The sequence below is a fragment of the Amphibalanus amphitrite genome, unplaced genomic scaffold (genome assembly GCF_019059575.1).
Source record: "Amphibalanus amphitrite isolate SeventyFive unplaced genomic scaffold, NRLGWU_Aamphi_draft 000213F_arrow, whole genome shotgun sequence".
In the NCBI taxonomy this organism is placed as follows: domain Eukaryota; kingdom Metazoa; phylum Arthropoda; class Thecostraca; order Balanomorpha; family Balanidae; genus Amphibalanus; species Amphibalanus amphitrite.
In genome coordinates this window covers 672616-689824 of record NW_024881708.1, presented here as the reverse complement: position 1 = coordinate 689824, position 17209 = coordinate 672616, and the positions used below count along the sequence as shown (strand labels likewise).

Sequence of the window (17209 nt, the reverse complement as noted above, 5' to 3'; positions counted from 1 at the left end):
CCCATTGAGGTGACAAGAATTAGCAAAATAGTGGTTCGGGCGCTTTTCAAAAATAGTACCGGACGCTGTTCCTCTTGTGACGTCATAGCTCCGTGACCTGACCTGACCTGGTCAAATTTCTTATACCATATGATAGCCAATACTTGCCCCAACATGCATGGGAAGTTTCATCACGATCCATCAACCGATGTCCGTACCACCGGCAGGAAACCTCGGGCGTTGGCACTCAGTTTGTGAAAATCCGGCCGGAGGCTGTACCTCTTATGACGTCATAACTCCGTGACCTGACATGACCCGATCAATTTTTTTTCGGCAAAAGATGCGCAAAGGTTGCCCCATAGGGTATTGAAAATTTCAGCCCGCTACGACAAGCCGTTTAGCGTGCACTTCGAAAAAACCTCAGGGGGGGGGTTGATACAACCCCCCCCCTAGGCGTTCTAGGGTTAACCCCAGACGCAGTCAAGCAGCCTGGCATGAAGATTGAAAACGTTCCGCCACCCGGCCGTGCAGGGCAGGCCGTGACCTTATCAGCTGCTTTGTCAGTACACGTGTGGGAGCTTCCACGAACATCTAGCAGTCTGTCGTAGCCCTCGGATACTGAAAGCTTCAGCGACAATTTTCAGACCTGGTGCGATGTAGTAGCCGTGAGCCACCTGGCCTGATCCATTCTCGAGAACGGTTCGTTAGCGCTTTAGCGCCTAACTACTAATAGCTAGTAGCTAGTAGTAGCTAGCTAGTAGCTAATGGTGTCCAACACCACGCCAACTGCTTCAACTGCTCTGTCAATACCTGGCCTTGCTGCCGAGCTGAGGGTGACTGCAGTGGCCAGGCGGCCTGCTTCACGCTGACCCAATCCCTCACTGCCCCGGTACCGGACATCTCTGTCTGTTCAGACTGCCGAGCTGTCCAATGATCAAAGACCACAGATCGTTACAGATTCGCCAGCAGGTGCTGAGGAGGAGGGGAGGGGGGGCAGAGACCACCCACAAAGCGCACCGTCTCAGTCGGACCAGCTTACCACAAACCACGCGATCTCAGCGACCTTCAAACAGTGACCGATTGGGGCGACGGCCAACTTATCACTCCTCATGCGCCGTAACATGATTGAGTGAAATCCACCCAGCCTGCCGGGCTATCCTTGCTTTTGTCTCAGACGACAGATGTGTCATTGTATGCAGCCATGGAGCGGGCAGCCCCGGTAGGTGACTGGCCCCGGTCCCAGTAGGAGGCGGGTCGGGAGCGACGTCAGGTGTCAGACATCGAGAGCGACAGGCTGGACGTGTTGGCAGCGGACGTGACGTCGGTAGGGGGGGGGGGCGTGACGTTGGCGGGGGGAGGAAGGAGGAGGGGACGGCGTGGGTGGATGATGATGCAGTAGTCGGGGACCGAGCCAGGTTCTAACTTAGTAACAGACTGCCAAATTATAAAGCTGATGCAAACATGAGGATAGTCGTGAATTGGCAAGTTTTAGAAGAAGAAAAGGCCTTTCTTTCAGTCTAACTTTGAAAAATTGTTATTGGTCAGATGTGTGTTATCCATGGCAAATTGTAAAACAACGGCGGGTCTATATAAAACCTGTACCACCTATTTAGAGCGTCTTAGGCGAGAGGTCTTTCATTGTAAGCGTTAGGCCACAGAAAATAATGGTACGGAATTCACAATCTCATTACATTAGGACGTCATTTGATGCGATAAAACACCAGACAAGCTACGGTTGATTGTGACATTTATAACAAAAGTGAAAGACATGAGCTTTTATCTGAAGATCAGGCTGTCATACAGTCAACTGCAAAGCAGCAACACTATCTCAACATCTCTGATCTCACAATCCATGACACAATGAAACTGAATTTCAGTTTAAATAGGAATGCATAATCCAAATATGACTGATCACTTCGTCACTAATTCAATTTTCTGCACTAGTGAATTTGCTCGGGGGAGGGGGAGGGATATTGAACAGAAGTGCTTCCTTGGCTTCTTTTCATCGTAATGTCTTTTGAACAAAAGGCGTTAAGTGGTGTGACATATGTCCCATGCATCAGCTTGACGATGATGACGGAAAAGAAAATCATTTGTGATATTTATAAATAATGAAATTAGCGTGGATCCATGCAATAAAGTGGTGATCAACGACGTAAAATTCATGCGAAGCAGCCACTTAATGCACACTACATCCTCCTTTCGTGTCAACTACGCCTCGAAATGTCCTTTGTGGTTTCGATAGCACTATCACAGACACAGCCCGTCGGCACTCCCTGTTTACAAACAGCGGGAGGGCGGCACGACACCGGTGCCTGTGTCGTCGGCCGTCCACCGACCGTGATCGTACCTGGTGGTCCGTCCGGCGTGCTGGAGATCGTGCGCAGCGCCATCGCTGACCGGTGTCACCAGCGGTCACCAGCGGTCACCAGCGGTCACCAGAGTGTCACCAATCACCACGGCACCACTCAGGTCCGGCGCGTGCACCAGTCGTCGACACCGGCACCACGGAGATCGTCGGGACCGACGCGGCTCGGAAATGGGCCGCCCGTCGGGCGCCGCCGTCCGACCAGCCGACGGCGAGCCGGCCGTGAGTATTTTTAGGCGCATCGCCACGAGCAAAGTGCCAAGAGTTGAGTCGTCAGAGTGGGTTAGTACGGTCGGGCCGAACGAGACGGCGAGAGACGGACGAAGGTGAAGCGAGAAGCAACGGGAGGCGCCGTTCATTCCTTGGTGAGTGATAAGGTTTGCTGTGCAGTTCCAACATTCCACCAATATGAACCAGATATGTAAAACAGAGCAAATGAACTACTCTAGCGAGTGAAATCAGAAGCGATATTGCCCGACAACTACCGTGGATATCTGTCCCAAAATGGTCACTGGCTCATTTCGTGAGGATCCCAAGATAAGGAGACACAAAAGTGCTAGCCTGTAAGCGGTGAAAGTGTATAACAGGCCATAGGTATATGATGTCAGAAAGTTAGTTTTATCAGCTGGATTTATCATGATTCCCTGTAGGTATCTCTTCCGTGAAATGACAATTGAACACCACCAGGATATTTTTTTAGGCAATTTAAAGTCAATAGAATGCCGACCTTGGGTGAATGAATTTTCAAACCAGAAGTGAAAGGAAGGGGAGGCGAACACCACAATACCCATTATGGATACTATTCGTCAACACTTTGAGGGTGCAGCTAACCACATAGGCCCTGTAGAATGCATACATCACTAGATAAAAAAAAAATCGACTTGCTAAGACGCAGGGATGAGGGGCCACCCAAAAAGAGAGACGAAAGGAGAGGAAAATTGCGCCAAGTGACACAGGCTTCGTAGTTCGTGTGCAAGAGATACAAATGTGACAACAAATCACCATGCAATAATGTTAACATTCATAGCCAGGATCGCAATCGCACCAACTCTCTAACAGGAAAAAGTGAGATATATAAATGAGGAGAAGATAGAAGTTCTGCTAATCCAAGAAAAAATTTAAATCAGCTTCCCACTCGTTTTTCGCAAAGAGCGAAAAATATGTGTTGAAATAAAGCAGCCTTACTCATAATTACGTAATCGTCTTGTAAATGAGCTTCTATATTTGTAGCAGTGCTAAAAATGTGTAAGCTCATTTACAAGCCAGAAGTTCATTAACCAATCCACCCTGTCACCACACATGGCCCCATACACCCGCGAGCTGGACCAGACCCGTGCTGACGGCTCAGCACTATTCCACCTACTCGTATTCCCGGCGCACAAGAACATGACCACCGCAGACCGCGGTGATTGCAGGAAATTGTGCTGAGAGCGCAGGCCAATTGCTGTCTGGCCATTATACGCCTAAGGGTCTCTGGGGGAACATCAGCGTGCCTCCTCTCCCCACGGCTAACCTCCCCTCCCCCACATCAGGTCGAGGCTGGGACCGGCGGCAGTGGACCCGTCTGTCTGTCTGTCTGTGGGCTGACGGCACGCAGTTCTCCCCCACCGTCCGTCTGTCAGCAGGTCATTCCACCAGTGTATCGGTGTGCTAATCGACCTGTCTGTCTGTGTGTGTGGGTGTCACAGCTCGACACGTCCGCATTCCTTCTGCCCGCAGCACGCGCACCGCTTATCGCCTAGAACTCTGACAGACGCCCGTCTCTCTGACAGTCTGGCAGTATCTGACAGTCTTACAGCATCTGACAGTCGAATAGTATCTGACAGTCTGTCAATATTTAGCCGTTGGTCGGTCTTCCACAGTAAGTCTATCTTTGACAGTTGGACCACGTCTTCATTGCCGCCTATCGGTATGTCCGTCTATTCGCCAAGCATGGTTTGAATTTGGTATGGCTGCCCGCGGGAGGCTTTACCGGCCCATTTCGGCGAATGCTCCCCGCGGTAGTGCCGGAGGCAGGGATTGGTTCGTCGAGGGACAGACAGACAAGGGTGGAGGGGTGCCGGAAGGGGAGGAGGGTTCACATGGCACGCAGACAAATACCTGCACGGTAGGTCGATAAGTGTGCACTGATCGCTATCTGTTGCCGTCAGAAAGGGTCGCGGATTATACCGCCAGGTTTGTTTGCTGATTGATGGTCTCCCAGCGATTCCGTTTTTAGTGCCACCGCTGTCAATTAATTCAGTTGGCGTTTTAGGATGTCAAATATCATTGAATACAAGCTTGGAAAAATCTAGGCTCAATAATAAATGAAATATCTAATTGTAAACATAACGGCATCGTAGATCAAGATTCGTGTAATTGCCAACAGGCAACAGCACGCCTCAAAGTTCTGCTCAGCTAATATCCTGGGGCCAACTTTGAAACTAGCCATGGATCCGGGTAGCGTTATTCGAAACAAAAACAATCTTGTTCAATTTGCAATTCATCGTCATGCATTATGCATTGCTGGAAAGATCGCACAGGAATCAATTACAAGGCGAGAGCTAGAAAGAGATTTATCTTTAAATGCGTTCGGTGACACCATTGGCTGAGCATTCGGTTGAAAAGTGGTCAGGCACACTCTCGAAGGGCCCGAGAAAGCACAAACGTAATGAAAAAAATATGTTCCTACAACACAATTCAGTGGTGCGAACTTCCAGATAAACGCTTCAACGAGATTATGTATTAGACCTATCAAGAAAAATAGCGACGTCACACATTTTGTAAAGAAGCCTCGGAAAAGACAATCTCTTATGATAAGAGATTTCAAAAGATATGATAAGAGATAAGAGTCTTATCTAAGGAAGTCATTTTTATTTGCACCTTTGCAGTAATCGCCACGCATTTTGTACTGTGGATCGCTCTTAAATGTAAATACAAATACAATACAAAAACTGCTCTACTGGAATAGAGCGTTCAACGACCGGGGCCAACCGAGCTTCACGGGCCGGGACAGGGCTGGTAAAAAGGCCATCTGGGCCGGGTGTCGATTCAGCGGTTCCCGCTCGTGAAAAGGTGACCCATAGACCCGGACCGATCACAGCGGGGTGACCCACGGTGTCAGGTGGGTGTGAAAAGAACCTTTGTGGGTAATGAATGGCTACCGTTACGCACGGGCGAACGGCTTTCATCGGTCGGACAGAGAGCAACGGACGAGTGATGGGACAGGTTCAACGATGATAGGGAGAGTAGCAAATAAACACACCAAAACCAACGAGAGAGTGAGGAAAACCCATTCGAGTATGCTTCCCCGACAACAAGAGATACGACCCATCGGCGTCAGCCGACTCTGGTTGGCACCCGGCCGGCCTAGCGGAGTGCCGACCGACCACCCAGCCTGTCCAGCCGGCCGCACCCACCGCGCCGGGTGACCGGGCCGACCGCAGCCGGCCACTGTGCTCCCGTTCAGCGCACCGCGACACATATCGGGGCCGCGCCCGGCGGCGCCGATTTATGCAGCACCCGCCGCCGAGCCGCCCTGCCGGCGATGGCCACCGGCGGCCAGCGGCCCACTTCGCCGCCCGTGCCACTTCGGCCGGCCTGACGTCAGAGGCCCACAGAGCGTGCGGCATTCCGGCGTCCGGCCGCGGTCGCCCGCCGGCACCTGGCGCGCCCGAGCCCCTCGCGGCTCCGCGGCGCGGCCGTCCGCCGTGCGGCCAGTGATCATGGCCGACAGACACACACACAGACAGACAGACAGGCCGTCCACGCGGCGCGGTCCACGCGGAGGGGTGCGATTTAAACCCAGCCCACCCCTCACCGTTCCCCGTCCCCACGACCAGGTGTTCCCCTGGCTAACGGGCGATAATCGGGAATAGCAACGGTTCAAAATACCGCTCAATATTGGGCCACACCTGCGGTAAGGGGGCTAATGTCGGCGGAATTTCAAATTTGATCGAATATCCACCAACGGAACGATCAGGGGAACACATTGCATGTGGCGTCCTCGTGAGGTATGGGCGCCGCACATAACTGATATGGCGCTAATACGATGGCACCACGGGGATATTGCCGATGCGCCGCAGGGCCTAGAGGGTCGTATGGGCCCATCCTGTCCATCACCCGGGTCCCCGCGGGCCCATCTCGTCTGCTCGCCACCCTCACGCGCACCTGACACACCGTGTAATGGTCCGTCCGAGACAGACTGCTCCCCGCCGGTACTCCATTGAGAGGAGGCGTATCGCGCGGGCCATCGCATCCCGAAGACGGGACGGACGGAGACTGCACCGGCGCACAGGAAGGTAGCACCGGCCGGCCGGCCGAGTCGCCGGGCGGCTGGGGCGAGACAAAAGCAGTCTGTCGCCGGCAGCCGCGGCCCCCGCTGACAGTGAAATGAATCCAGGTGATTCAACGACAGACTGTCCATAGATGGACGCAGCTTCCAGCGTCGTTGTCCGTTACCATGACTGGAACAGATCCCCCGTGGGTATGCTGGTGCCTATCTGTCCGACGAGAAATTCCATCCTGGAACACCGTCGGACGTCTTTGATGAGAATTCCTACCTTGCCTTGTAATGACAGACCAGGAATGCACAAAACCGTCGCCATCGCCTTCACGGAATTCCCAACAGAAAATAAACACCGGCATTTGAAAATGACGCTCGTATAGCTGTGTAGCGGTCACAACCGCCGGTCAAGGGATGCAGAGAACAGGTTTGGTCTGTGGAGCGTCCTGGCCACACCTGGGGCTCCATAGCTGTGTGGTGCATGTCTGACGGGCCTGGGAGGAAGGTGTGCTGCCGATCTCACGCCACCACATCCTATAAATCCTCCCTGATCCCCCCTCTCCCCCTCTATCCTCCCGGCAGAGGCATGCACTGAACAATGCACACCTGCTAGCAGCCGCTTCCGCTTCAGGAGAAACCACATCTGAAACCACAGCAGTAACCAGCAGAGCTCAGGGGTGGCACCTTTACATCGTGGTCCCTCACCCTACGAGAGCAGTCACGTGCTCAGTGCTCACGCATCGACAAAGAGCGGGAGTCACGACCTCTCGTATAACAAGAGCAGACTTTCTCGGCATCACGGCTTTACGATCTTTCTTACATCACCACAGGACGTGAGTGACGAGCTCTAGCATGGCACTGCACGACAGCAGACAACGGCATTCTTACATATCTATATGATGTGGCATGGGATGAGCCATCTCACATCGCAGGAAGCAAACGTGATGAGCTTCTCATATCACGACAGCAAAAAACTGTTGCCGAGGCCATCGTCAAGCCCGCCGGTCCCTCGTAACCATCCCAGCCGATCAGAACCGTGGAACGATATCCATCCGAGATACAGCGGACACTGAGCACTCAGCGCAGGACACTCATCCACCGTCGCCTGGTAACGTAGGAGTGCCGGCGGCGGTGGCGGACCCCAGGAATGCCACTCGGGAGCGGCGCCGTCCATATAAGGGTACCCAAACCCTCCACCGGCCCCTACGACCCCGCACCTGGCCATTGGTAGTCTCCAGGGAGGCGCGTTATTGAAGCATGCAGCTGCTTAGCGCCGAGTGTCGTATGCTGACATTGGGTGTAGTGCACTCGGCAACAGAGTTAGTTGGGAAGTTCGTGGTAGTTTTCCAGCCGTTGAGGCTCGGTGGTGAGCCGGTGATAGGCAATCGACAGGTGTCTGAGCACTAATGTTGTGCTCTCTGACGATGGGTCTGAGCTCATGACTATGGTGTCAGGGTCTCCAACCCCATACTGCACTGCTGCTGAATTTCTGATTCGATGCGGCTCATAAGATAATGTCTCTGATTCTCACCCAGGGCCTCTGAGCTCGTGTCTCGGACTCTGGGGAGGGGGAGAGCGGCATGAGGCCCTCGGCCCCTCAGCTGACCGGCCAACGACCGTCTATCGGTGCATCTCAGGGCATGTGTAGCGGGGGCCGCACCAGGGAGCTCGATCAGAACACTCAGTCTGAATTACCAGCATTCCGTAGACTAACAGGTGGGCGAGCGGCGGAAAATGCATCTTGAACGCCACCTACGGAGGGATCAAACATTTTTCTACTTGAAAAAGCTCACGCCCCAAATTTCACAAGGCGTGCACGTTACGACAGCGAAAAAGTAGATGATCCAGATTTAGCGTCAGTCATGAAGATCTCACATGGTGCATAGCCATGACGCAAGAATCCGGCGTTTAAGGTTATATCCGTACTAATATGGTAATGATGTTTATTCTGCTGTCAGATTAGTTCTGCTTATCGCTTCAAGTATTACCAAAAGTAATCCCAACTTCATTCATAACTTTCTTTACTACCAGCTTCGGAAATAACTTGATATTGTTCATGGCGCTACCGGCACTGATTGCTTCACTGCTTCACTGCTTGCACTGCTTCATTTCGCAAATGTTCAAAATATACTATCGTTAAAATGCATAAATAATACCTTCGTTTCTTATCATCCGAATTACAACATAAAGCTTTATTACATCCTTCCCTTTCTAACGTAAAACCATGTGACCGCACGCCTTCATTACCGAGGCAAAGATGCATATGCGTCACATGAGAACACTTGGGTTGATGACATTCACATACCGCAACGTTTCCACGCTGGACAGCCGAGCGTATATGCGACTCAGGCAGCCCATCAGAGTTGCCGGTGACCGCTGCCAACCACAGTCCCATGGCCGAAGAGGTGGTGTGGTCGAACCACGTCATCGGCTAAGCCACAGAACAACAACGTTGACATAGGCTTGAGAGGCATATCATGTCGTTGAAAATTAACGGCTGATTGTGTAAATAAAAAGTGAAAAAGTTGGTGTGTTCACTATACACATCAAGTAACGATGGTGATCACCAAGATGGCATGGTGAGACAAGCGTCTTTCAGTAAAATTATGATGATTTCTCACGATTTCCTGAGTGTATTCTCGACACATGATCTCATTCGCAAGATGCCTGCACAAAAAAGAAGAGTCCTAAGCGTGATGCCTTTCACGGCAAGAAATATCCCAATACGACTTAACAGAGTATAGTATCTGTAGTGGGTTCTCTTCCGCCATATTCAGTCCCCTGTTCCAACCTAAGTGGGGAAGTCGCCATCTCTACCTTATCGTTCATCCACAGTTTTACCTTGGAGTTCCGAGGTCATGTCGAAGGTGAATTCTCCCTCTGGGCTAAACTCGGATGTCCTGCGCATGCTGTAGCTTGACCTACCTCGGACGTCCTGTGTCATGTCGTAGCGGAGCACAAAGGTGACCCGCTCGCCGACCTCCTGCTGGCCCTGGATCAGCAGAAGAGGCCGCTCGTGCAGCGCCAAAACCCTCTCTGAGGACACACAGAGGGGCATCGCGGGTGTCAATAGGAGAAAGGGCCGGTTAGTAGCGGGGCATAGATAATGGAATGGCTAAGAGCAATCTTGGTCAAAATTTACGACGGTATATTTAGGATATTTTCAACAAATTAATGCACACCTATTGCAATGCCATAGAGAAATCCCCCACCTGGCTTTTCCACTATCACGTACCAAAGAGCCAACTTTAATAACGACAATGTGTGTGTCTTTCCCAATGTCAACCCACAACGCATTGCCCCAACAAACAATAGAACAATCGATTTGAACAATCGATTGAAGCATCCTTTCACTCTTCTGAAGACGTTGGCTAACGATATAACAATATTGATGAAATACTAGGACTTACTCCACAAGGAGATCGAATGGGTCGGAGCGCTTTCAATATGTATTATACATATCGTCGTCAGCGAATCAATAACGGGTCGAATCGAGTCGGGTATCGAAGAGGTTCGGGAGCTGCGCGGCTCCTATAGCCGCGCAGCTCCCGAACCTCTTCGATACCCGACTCGATTCGACCCGTTATTGATTCGCTGACGACGATATGTATAATACATATTGAAAGCGCTCCGACCCATTCGATCTCCTTGTGGAGTAAGTCCTAGTATTTCATCAATTTAATTCCATCTCCACATCATGTCATTACGTCGATATAACAATAAGTCGTTACACGTTTCACTCTTCAACAGACACCATAGAGCCAACAGGACACCGCCACAACAGGCGCCAAAGAGCGGTTAAGGTGAGACATACAACCTTTTGTCATATCCTGATGATTGAAAACATTGGATTTTCACATGTGTCTATTACAAGTACAATGTCAAAGGTCATGAAGGTAATAGTTGAGCACCTTGAAGTTTTATAGATAGACTTGATGGGCTAGGGTAGCCAAAAAAGTCAAAACTGCGAGAACATTCGTAATCGTCAGCATGATAATCGCTATCATAATTTCGTTTTTTTATTAGCTTGGACTAGTGATGTCAATTACGGAAAATTGGGATACCGATACCAAACCAAATACCAACCAAAACCACGGGGAAATACCGAAACCAAACCAAATTGGGAAAAAAGAGGGAAATACCAGCTTTTTACCGATTTCTTAGCCTCTTATACATTAGTGAGGGTTCATGATACCAACAAGATACCAAACACAATACGATTGAAATACCAAATACCAAGTTGGTATCGGTTTGGTATCGGTATACCAAAAAGTTGGTATCCGATTGACATCTCTAGCTTGGACACAATAACGAAAAAAATGAAAAACAAAAAAATCATTTAACCAGAAAAACAGCTGCCAAAGAAAATAGTGAACTTCACGCAAGATCATGTCAGGCTGACCAGTGGCAATAAAAAAAAACACGAAAAACCCCGTTTTTATATTAATTGTTCTAATGGAAACGTTAATGCAGCTGTGCTATGTTCAAGTAACTTACATAAAACTTTGTTTGCAGCATCTGCGCTTGTGTATGTTTTCCGGTAAGGTTATAAGCATCACTAATGTGCCAATCTTGGACATTGGTGGTGAGCGATGTCGCATTTCATCATTGCCATAATTCCTTGGGAACGGCTCTAGTGGCAGTGGCTAATTTTATACCCACGTAGGGACTCTGGTAATCACATTGTTTAACTGAAGTGCGCATAAGAACACATTTAGATCAAGGCCTCACATTACACTTCTGTAACGATCCGACGCAGCTCGTCAATTTGCGCCCAATGGCAGTTGGTAACAAGAGCGAAACACAAATTATGCCGAGGAGGATACCTACTTGTCATAGCATGTGATACGTGCGCCCCTACTCACCAATTGCCCTCCTCTCCCACCACAGGATAAACATGATCGGAGCATGGCATAAAATTACAGGGACCCGATAACGATATAACATGCACCGGAGAGAGGGGTATGTAAACACGAATAGATTAAGGCAAACACAATAGCCAAACAACATAGCTGAGCACGTAACCGTTTACCTTTCCCGCTGTGACTGGGGCCGCCATATCGTGCTCGGCCAGCGCACTGTCTGGTTTCAGTGCTGTGTAAGTCACAGACTCCTGGGTTATGAGTTATGTTCGTTAAAGACCGATAGCTGCACCCGTGTCGAGCCCTACCGATATGGTGTGACAGACTTACCGCCGATGTGGTGCTGAAGGTGTTATGGCCACAAAAACCGGCCGACTATGTCAGGCGACAGGGTAGCCTGGTACGAAGTGGAGTGTCGTGTTGATACTTTGGTTATACAATGCAGATATACATTACCTGCTTTGAGCACGCTAAACACACATTTTGCTTTTGCTGTCGAGCTGTAGACATATTGACAATTAGCAGTATTGCAAGACATAGTATTGGAGAGTCATACTGCATAGTTGGTGTCACGTTTAATTTACTTTCCTTCGTAAAAACAATGAACGGAATTATCAAGACAAAAAGCACTCTGCATTGCACATTATTGACGTTAACAACACCTCCCTCCTATACCCTCTCTCTTCTCTCTCTCTCTCTCTCTCTCTCTCTCTCTCTCTCTCTCTCTCTCTCTCTCTCTCTCTCTCTCTCTCTCTCTCTCTCTCTCTCTCTCTCTCTCTCTCTCTCTCTCCCTCCCTCCCTCCCTCCCTCCCTCCCTCCCTGTCCTCCTCCCAGAAGAAGTCAATGATTCCTTCCACTCCAGATAAATGAGACGTTCAACACAATACAAGAGAGCCGAGACACAGACCGGCAGCTGTCGTGGCAACAGAAATTGCTTCGCTCTCACACACTCCTTGAGCAGACATCAGCCTCAGCCTCAGGCTGGCAAGAACAACGAGTAGATAGACACACATCACGTTTAATGAGAACAGGCTAGACCATCGTCTGGCAGACTCTCGAGTACACGGAGGACTCTTCGCCACTCATATGACTCTCTGACAGACGTTCAATAAGACAGCTTCCAGATGCAGTGCGACGAACGGTTCCACAAAGCTGGAATAATTTCAGTTGCAAGGTCCGTGTTGCAGCTCAGAGAGTTGGGAGAAATGTCCCGATGTGTATTGCGACTGACAGGGATGGGACACCCAGACAGTTGGTAGCAGATCGAGTGAAATGGAACAGCTTTTAACAACGACTGCTGGCGGCAGATATTGTGAGATGCTCGACGATAATTGGAAACCCAAGTCCGCTGGTAGAAAGATGAGCTTCCTAAAAAGTTCCAACTTTTCTTTATATTTGTTATATATTACAAAAGGCACTATGTTAAAATATCTTTCATAGGAAATAATCGCGACATAATCCTACAGCCTACTGCACATGCTAAATAATCCAGTAATTCAGATTTCACAATATCCAATGATAAAAGACTCCATTTCCACTGAGATTTGAAACGAAATCATATAACGCCTAGCTGCCGCCTACCAAGAGACGGACGGCTGCGGCGCGGTAATGTTTCTCACGTCTCAGGGGTTCATGGGACCTGAACTGACCCCGCCTGACCGCGCGGGCGTGACCTCTGACCTCGCGGTCACAGGCTCACCACACGAGCCGTGCTAGACCGGCCTGCTCACACGGTGTCATTTAAACCCGCCAGAGGCGTTTGATATGGATTTAGAATCACATGAAATGCCTACGAAGAAGTAAGAGACACGTGAACACGTGTAGAGACATCCAGGCCAACCACTCGGGGTTTGAATATATTCACGCAAACGTCTGGGCACGCTAAATAACAATTATCGAAATTAATATGGTAGCTGCACCATTAAAACAATAGTCATCGGTATCTTATCCTTTTTATTTTCGCCACGCCGACACTAACAAATATTATTAGATGGATTTCTTTGTCTATAATAATGAGGCCCCTGAGCCTTCAAAATGACGAACTCTGATGCCACGATGACGACCCTCTGCTCCAAATCGAAGCCGTGATTGGGTCGTTATGGCCAATCTGTCTCACATAGCTGTGTGTTCTCGATAACAACGTCCCCTTCCGCCCGGGCACACCCTTCCTTAGAGCCCCTGAGGTGCCACATCTCACCGATTTCACACAGCGTCCATCACAGGTCGCCTCGCTGGCCAGTGGAAATTGGTTCGTTAGACGGGCCCAGCAAACCGGCCACGACAAACGACGCTTTTAACCGCGTCAACCGACCGGCGAGAGACATCGTCGATCTCGACGATCGCCAGTTCCGGCCCATTTCGACGGCTCGTTGACGTTCGAAAGAGAGGGTAAGAGCGCAGCGATGGACGAGACAGCTGAAACTCGCGTCTGGATGTCGGTAAATCGTAGTGAAACCACACGATGGAACGGCTGACGACGTCGCCCACAGCGTAGACTAGCGAGCACGGTCTCAGTCCCCGACGATCAAACGCCTTACCGTCGACAGCGTGGGAGGACGGCACCGGTCGAGCTGTCTGTAGCCGGTGATGATAACTAGATAGACGTGGCCAGTGGTCACTGAACCTGAGATTATGGAGTCTCGATAGGCAGCCTCAGAAATGCAGTGGGTTGGGATGGGGGATAGGCACAACTGTCAGTCAAGAGAGAAATTGACGGATGATTGGTTTTCGAGTGGTGGATCTTGTAGAGTGTTGGTAAACATGAACGTTCATTGCTGGTGGCATCAGAGGATGTTCAAAAGGAAAGCGCCGCAAGTGAATCAAACGGCTGTTATGAAACGATCGAAGTGAAAGTGTTTCCTAAGCGAAGGAGCTCGGAACATTTGTCTGAATGGTCACACACCAGCCATTTGTTGTTGTTGGTAGACTCGAGTTTGCTCACAGCGGAGCATCATTAGTCTTTGTCGAGTGTTGCGCAAGAGAAGTAAGTTTGTAAACTGAATGAAAACACGCCGTTGTATGACGAATGACGCAAAATATCGACTGTGCTGTAATTTAAACGTCATGTTTTTTTTTTTGTAAACAAGATGATGCATAAGTCACAAGACCTCAATTGATTGTGATATGTTCATGTAAAAATCAGCCGCTTTTTCTCCACTCTCTAATCCATATTACTCCACCGCTACAGTTGTTATAACATTACATAACTGTATCAAGTATCAACGTAACTGGACGCCCATTTCAGTCCACTCTGCAAACCGTTTGAGCTACGTTCTCACGCTCGGGTGCCCTCGATACCAAGCAATTACACTTGCACTGGTCCGTTAGAATAGACGCATCGTCAATTTCTATGCGGAAAAACCAGCATGCATGCACGACTTGTGCGTGCACACGTGCATGCTATGCGCACGTGACTCAGAGACCACATTTCACCTCGTGCACGCTCACTGGATGGGTCGGTCGGTGACACTCTGGTCCGACGTGGGTGCCGTGACGTGAGATATTTAGATACCGTTGTCGGGGGCTGTCTGGCCTGAGTAGTGACCAGGTCACGACCGTGTCGGCTACAGTAGAGGTCAGGGGAAGGAGTGGCAACACCGTGGTGTCCTCGGGGAGTGATAGATGCGTCACGCGTTAACCTTTCACGGCTACAGCTGACGTTATCAGTGCGAGGGTAATTTAGTTGACGTTCGACCTTGATATCTTTTTACCAGCATCAGTGTGGTGAAGCGAAATTTCGGGTAGCTGTGGCGGTGGGTGGTCGAACACTGACGGAAATGAAGTGGGTTGCATTTTTGGAAGATGGGAAGGTGACGTTCCACAACCTGTATTCGATTTCAGGCATCGGCCATTAAACGTAAAAAAGTCAGAGATCGTTGCAACATCAGAGGCATGCCTGCAAGACAGGCTCAGTTCAATCTACCTCTGAATTCCCCATTCAGGACAGTGTCTATATTGAGCAGAGGAAAGATAATGAGAAATATGATGTCGAGCTATGATGCAGGCGTTGCGTAACCTGTCATTACCTTCAGATTGGATATAGTTAGGGTTACTATAAATACACTGTGCGATTCCTAAAACACAATCAGTACGTACACCGTACATCTACCTAAGCCATATCAATTTACGGCTGTATACGGATCGTGGAAAAGAGAATTCGAACACTACAATAGAAAGTACATGCGCTGTTGTTAGTGCGTCACTGCAACGCGGCAGAGGTGTCAATAACAGGATCTCGAAACATTAGACAACCTATAGGACATCAGCAGTAACCGCCACATCGACAAAATAGAACAAGTCCGGTTCGGCGATGGGGGTGTTAGATTAGCACGCAAGCTAAGCGCACACAGGTCTGTAAAATTAGCAACGAATATTTTCGGGAAATCGTTGGAATGTTACGTGACTGAATGCATTTCAGAATTATCCATAACAATCAAGAGGAGGCATATAATTTGAAGAGAGCTTAACTAAGATGCATGGAAGTTTTCATATGAGACCTAATTATGATCTTTTCTTAGCTTGACTTACTGAGAAGTGTTACTTTTTGCTGAATAAACTAGCATAGCAATAAGATGACTTGAATGTTTGTGGGTAGGTAGGTTAGATACGTAGGTATAGCCTAAAAGGATCGATATGTCGGTTCATTTTTATTGCTTCTCTAAAATCAAAATTAGAATATGTGCGCTGTTCTAAGGTCAATCATATTTTCATTGAGCACCACATAAAAATAACAATACAAATAAGCTCTAGGCATTAAACATGTCGAAACTTTAGGCATCGCTACTTATGACTAACAACAACAACAAAACGCTGCACCAACGAAAGCAATCATTCAGTGTTTTACAAACATAAAATACCTATAAATTAACATACATACCTATATATAAATACAGGATACATTTCATTATGGTTACTTGCAAGGCATAATGTGAACATTACTAAAAATCATCTTCTTATTTTTATAAGACAATGTTATTTCAGTATCGATTTAACCTTATTTTACAGACTGATCAAAATCAATCATTTTAGGAGGAGTAGGTATAGCTCCAGGGTTATGACGTAAGACGCATCATAAAGCAGACCGTTAATGTCATTAAAACAGTCATTAGTATAGTGATCAGCAGTTAACAAAGGGAAACGATGCGTGACTTATGGAGTTCGAGCGTTATTGGCCGACTTCGGCCCCATGAAAACCCATAACCGTGCACTTTGATCGGGCCATTCGCGATCGTTTCAACCATTCTGTAGAGCGATGCCGTCGAAATAAAAGGCAATGTCCAATATTCATGGCGGGATTTAAATGAAAGCCGTTGCATCAGCCGACAAGACCGTACGTTACACAGTTTTAATTACAATCATTTAAAAAAAAGTATGTTAGGTCAGACACCAGACAAACAGAATATATGCGAATCACCGGTCTGCAATTAACTGAAACCAAATCAACAATTTCAATTTCTAGTCAAGTTTACCATTTTTTTTATAAGAATAACTATGTTTGCAAACAGAAAACGAAACAAATAATGCAAAGAAAGATATTTGGGTTTAAATATTGTCGTGAAAATATTATTTCAAACTGATCTGCAATGCGTGAAATACCCGTCTTTCCATGTTATACCAAAAATCAATGGTTGTAAACATTATTTCGAACAGAGATCGAACCAAGATCGATTGTTCTGTCTGTTCAGGAGACAGGCACGTCAGTATCGGCAGATTAATTGCATGGACACTGGACAGTCG

General features: G+C 48.7%; 1 protein-coding gene across 2 annotated transcripts in view; it reads right to left on the bottom strand.

The window, feature by feature from the left end:
- LOC122385271 (apoptosis-stimulating of p53 protein 1-like) overlaps positions 1-17209 on the bottom strand; it is a 145145-nt gene that overhangs the window by 93038 nt on the left and 34898 nt on the right. For both annotated transcript variants that reach the window (XM_043373413.1, XM_043373412.1), the window contains one exon: positions 9537-9647. In XM_043373413.1, coding sequence (XP_043229348.1) covers positions 9537-9647 — 111 coding nt within the window. The remainder of the gene's footprint in view (positions 1-9536; positions 9648-17209) is intronic.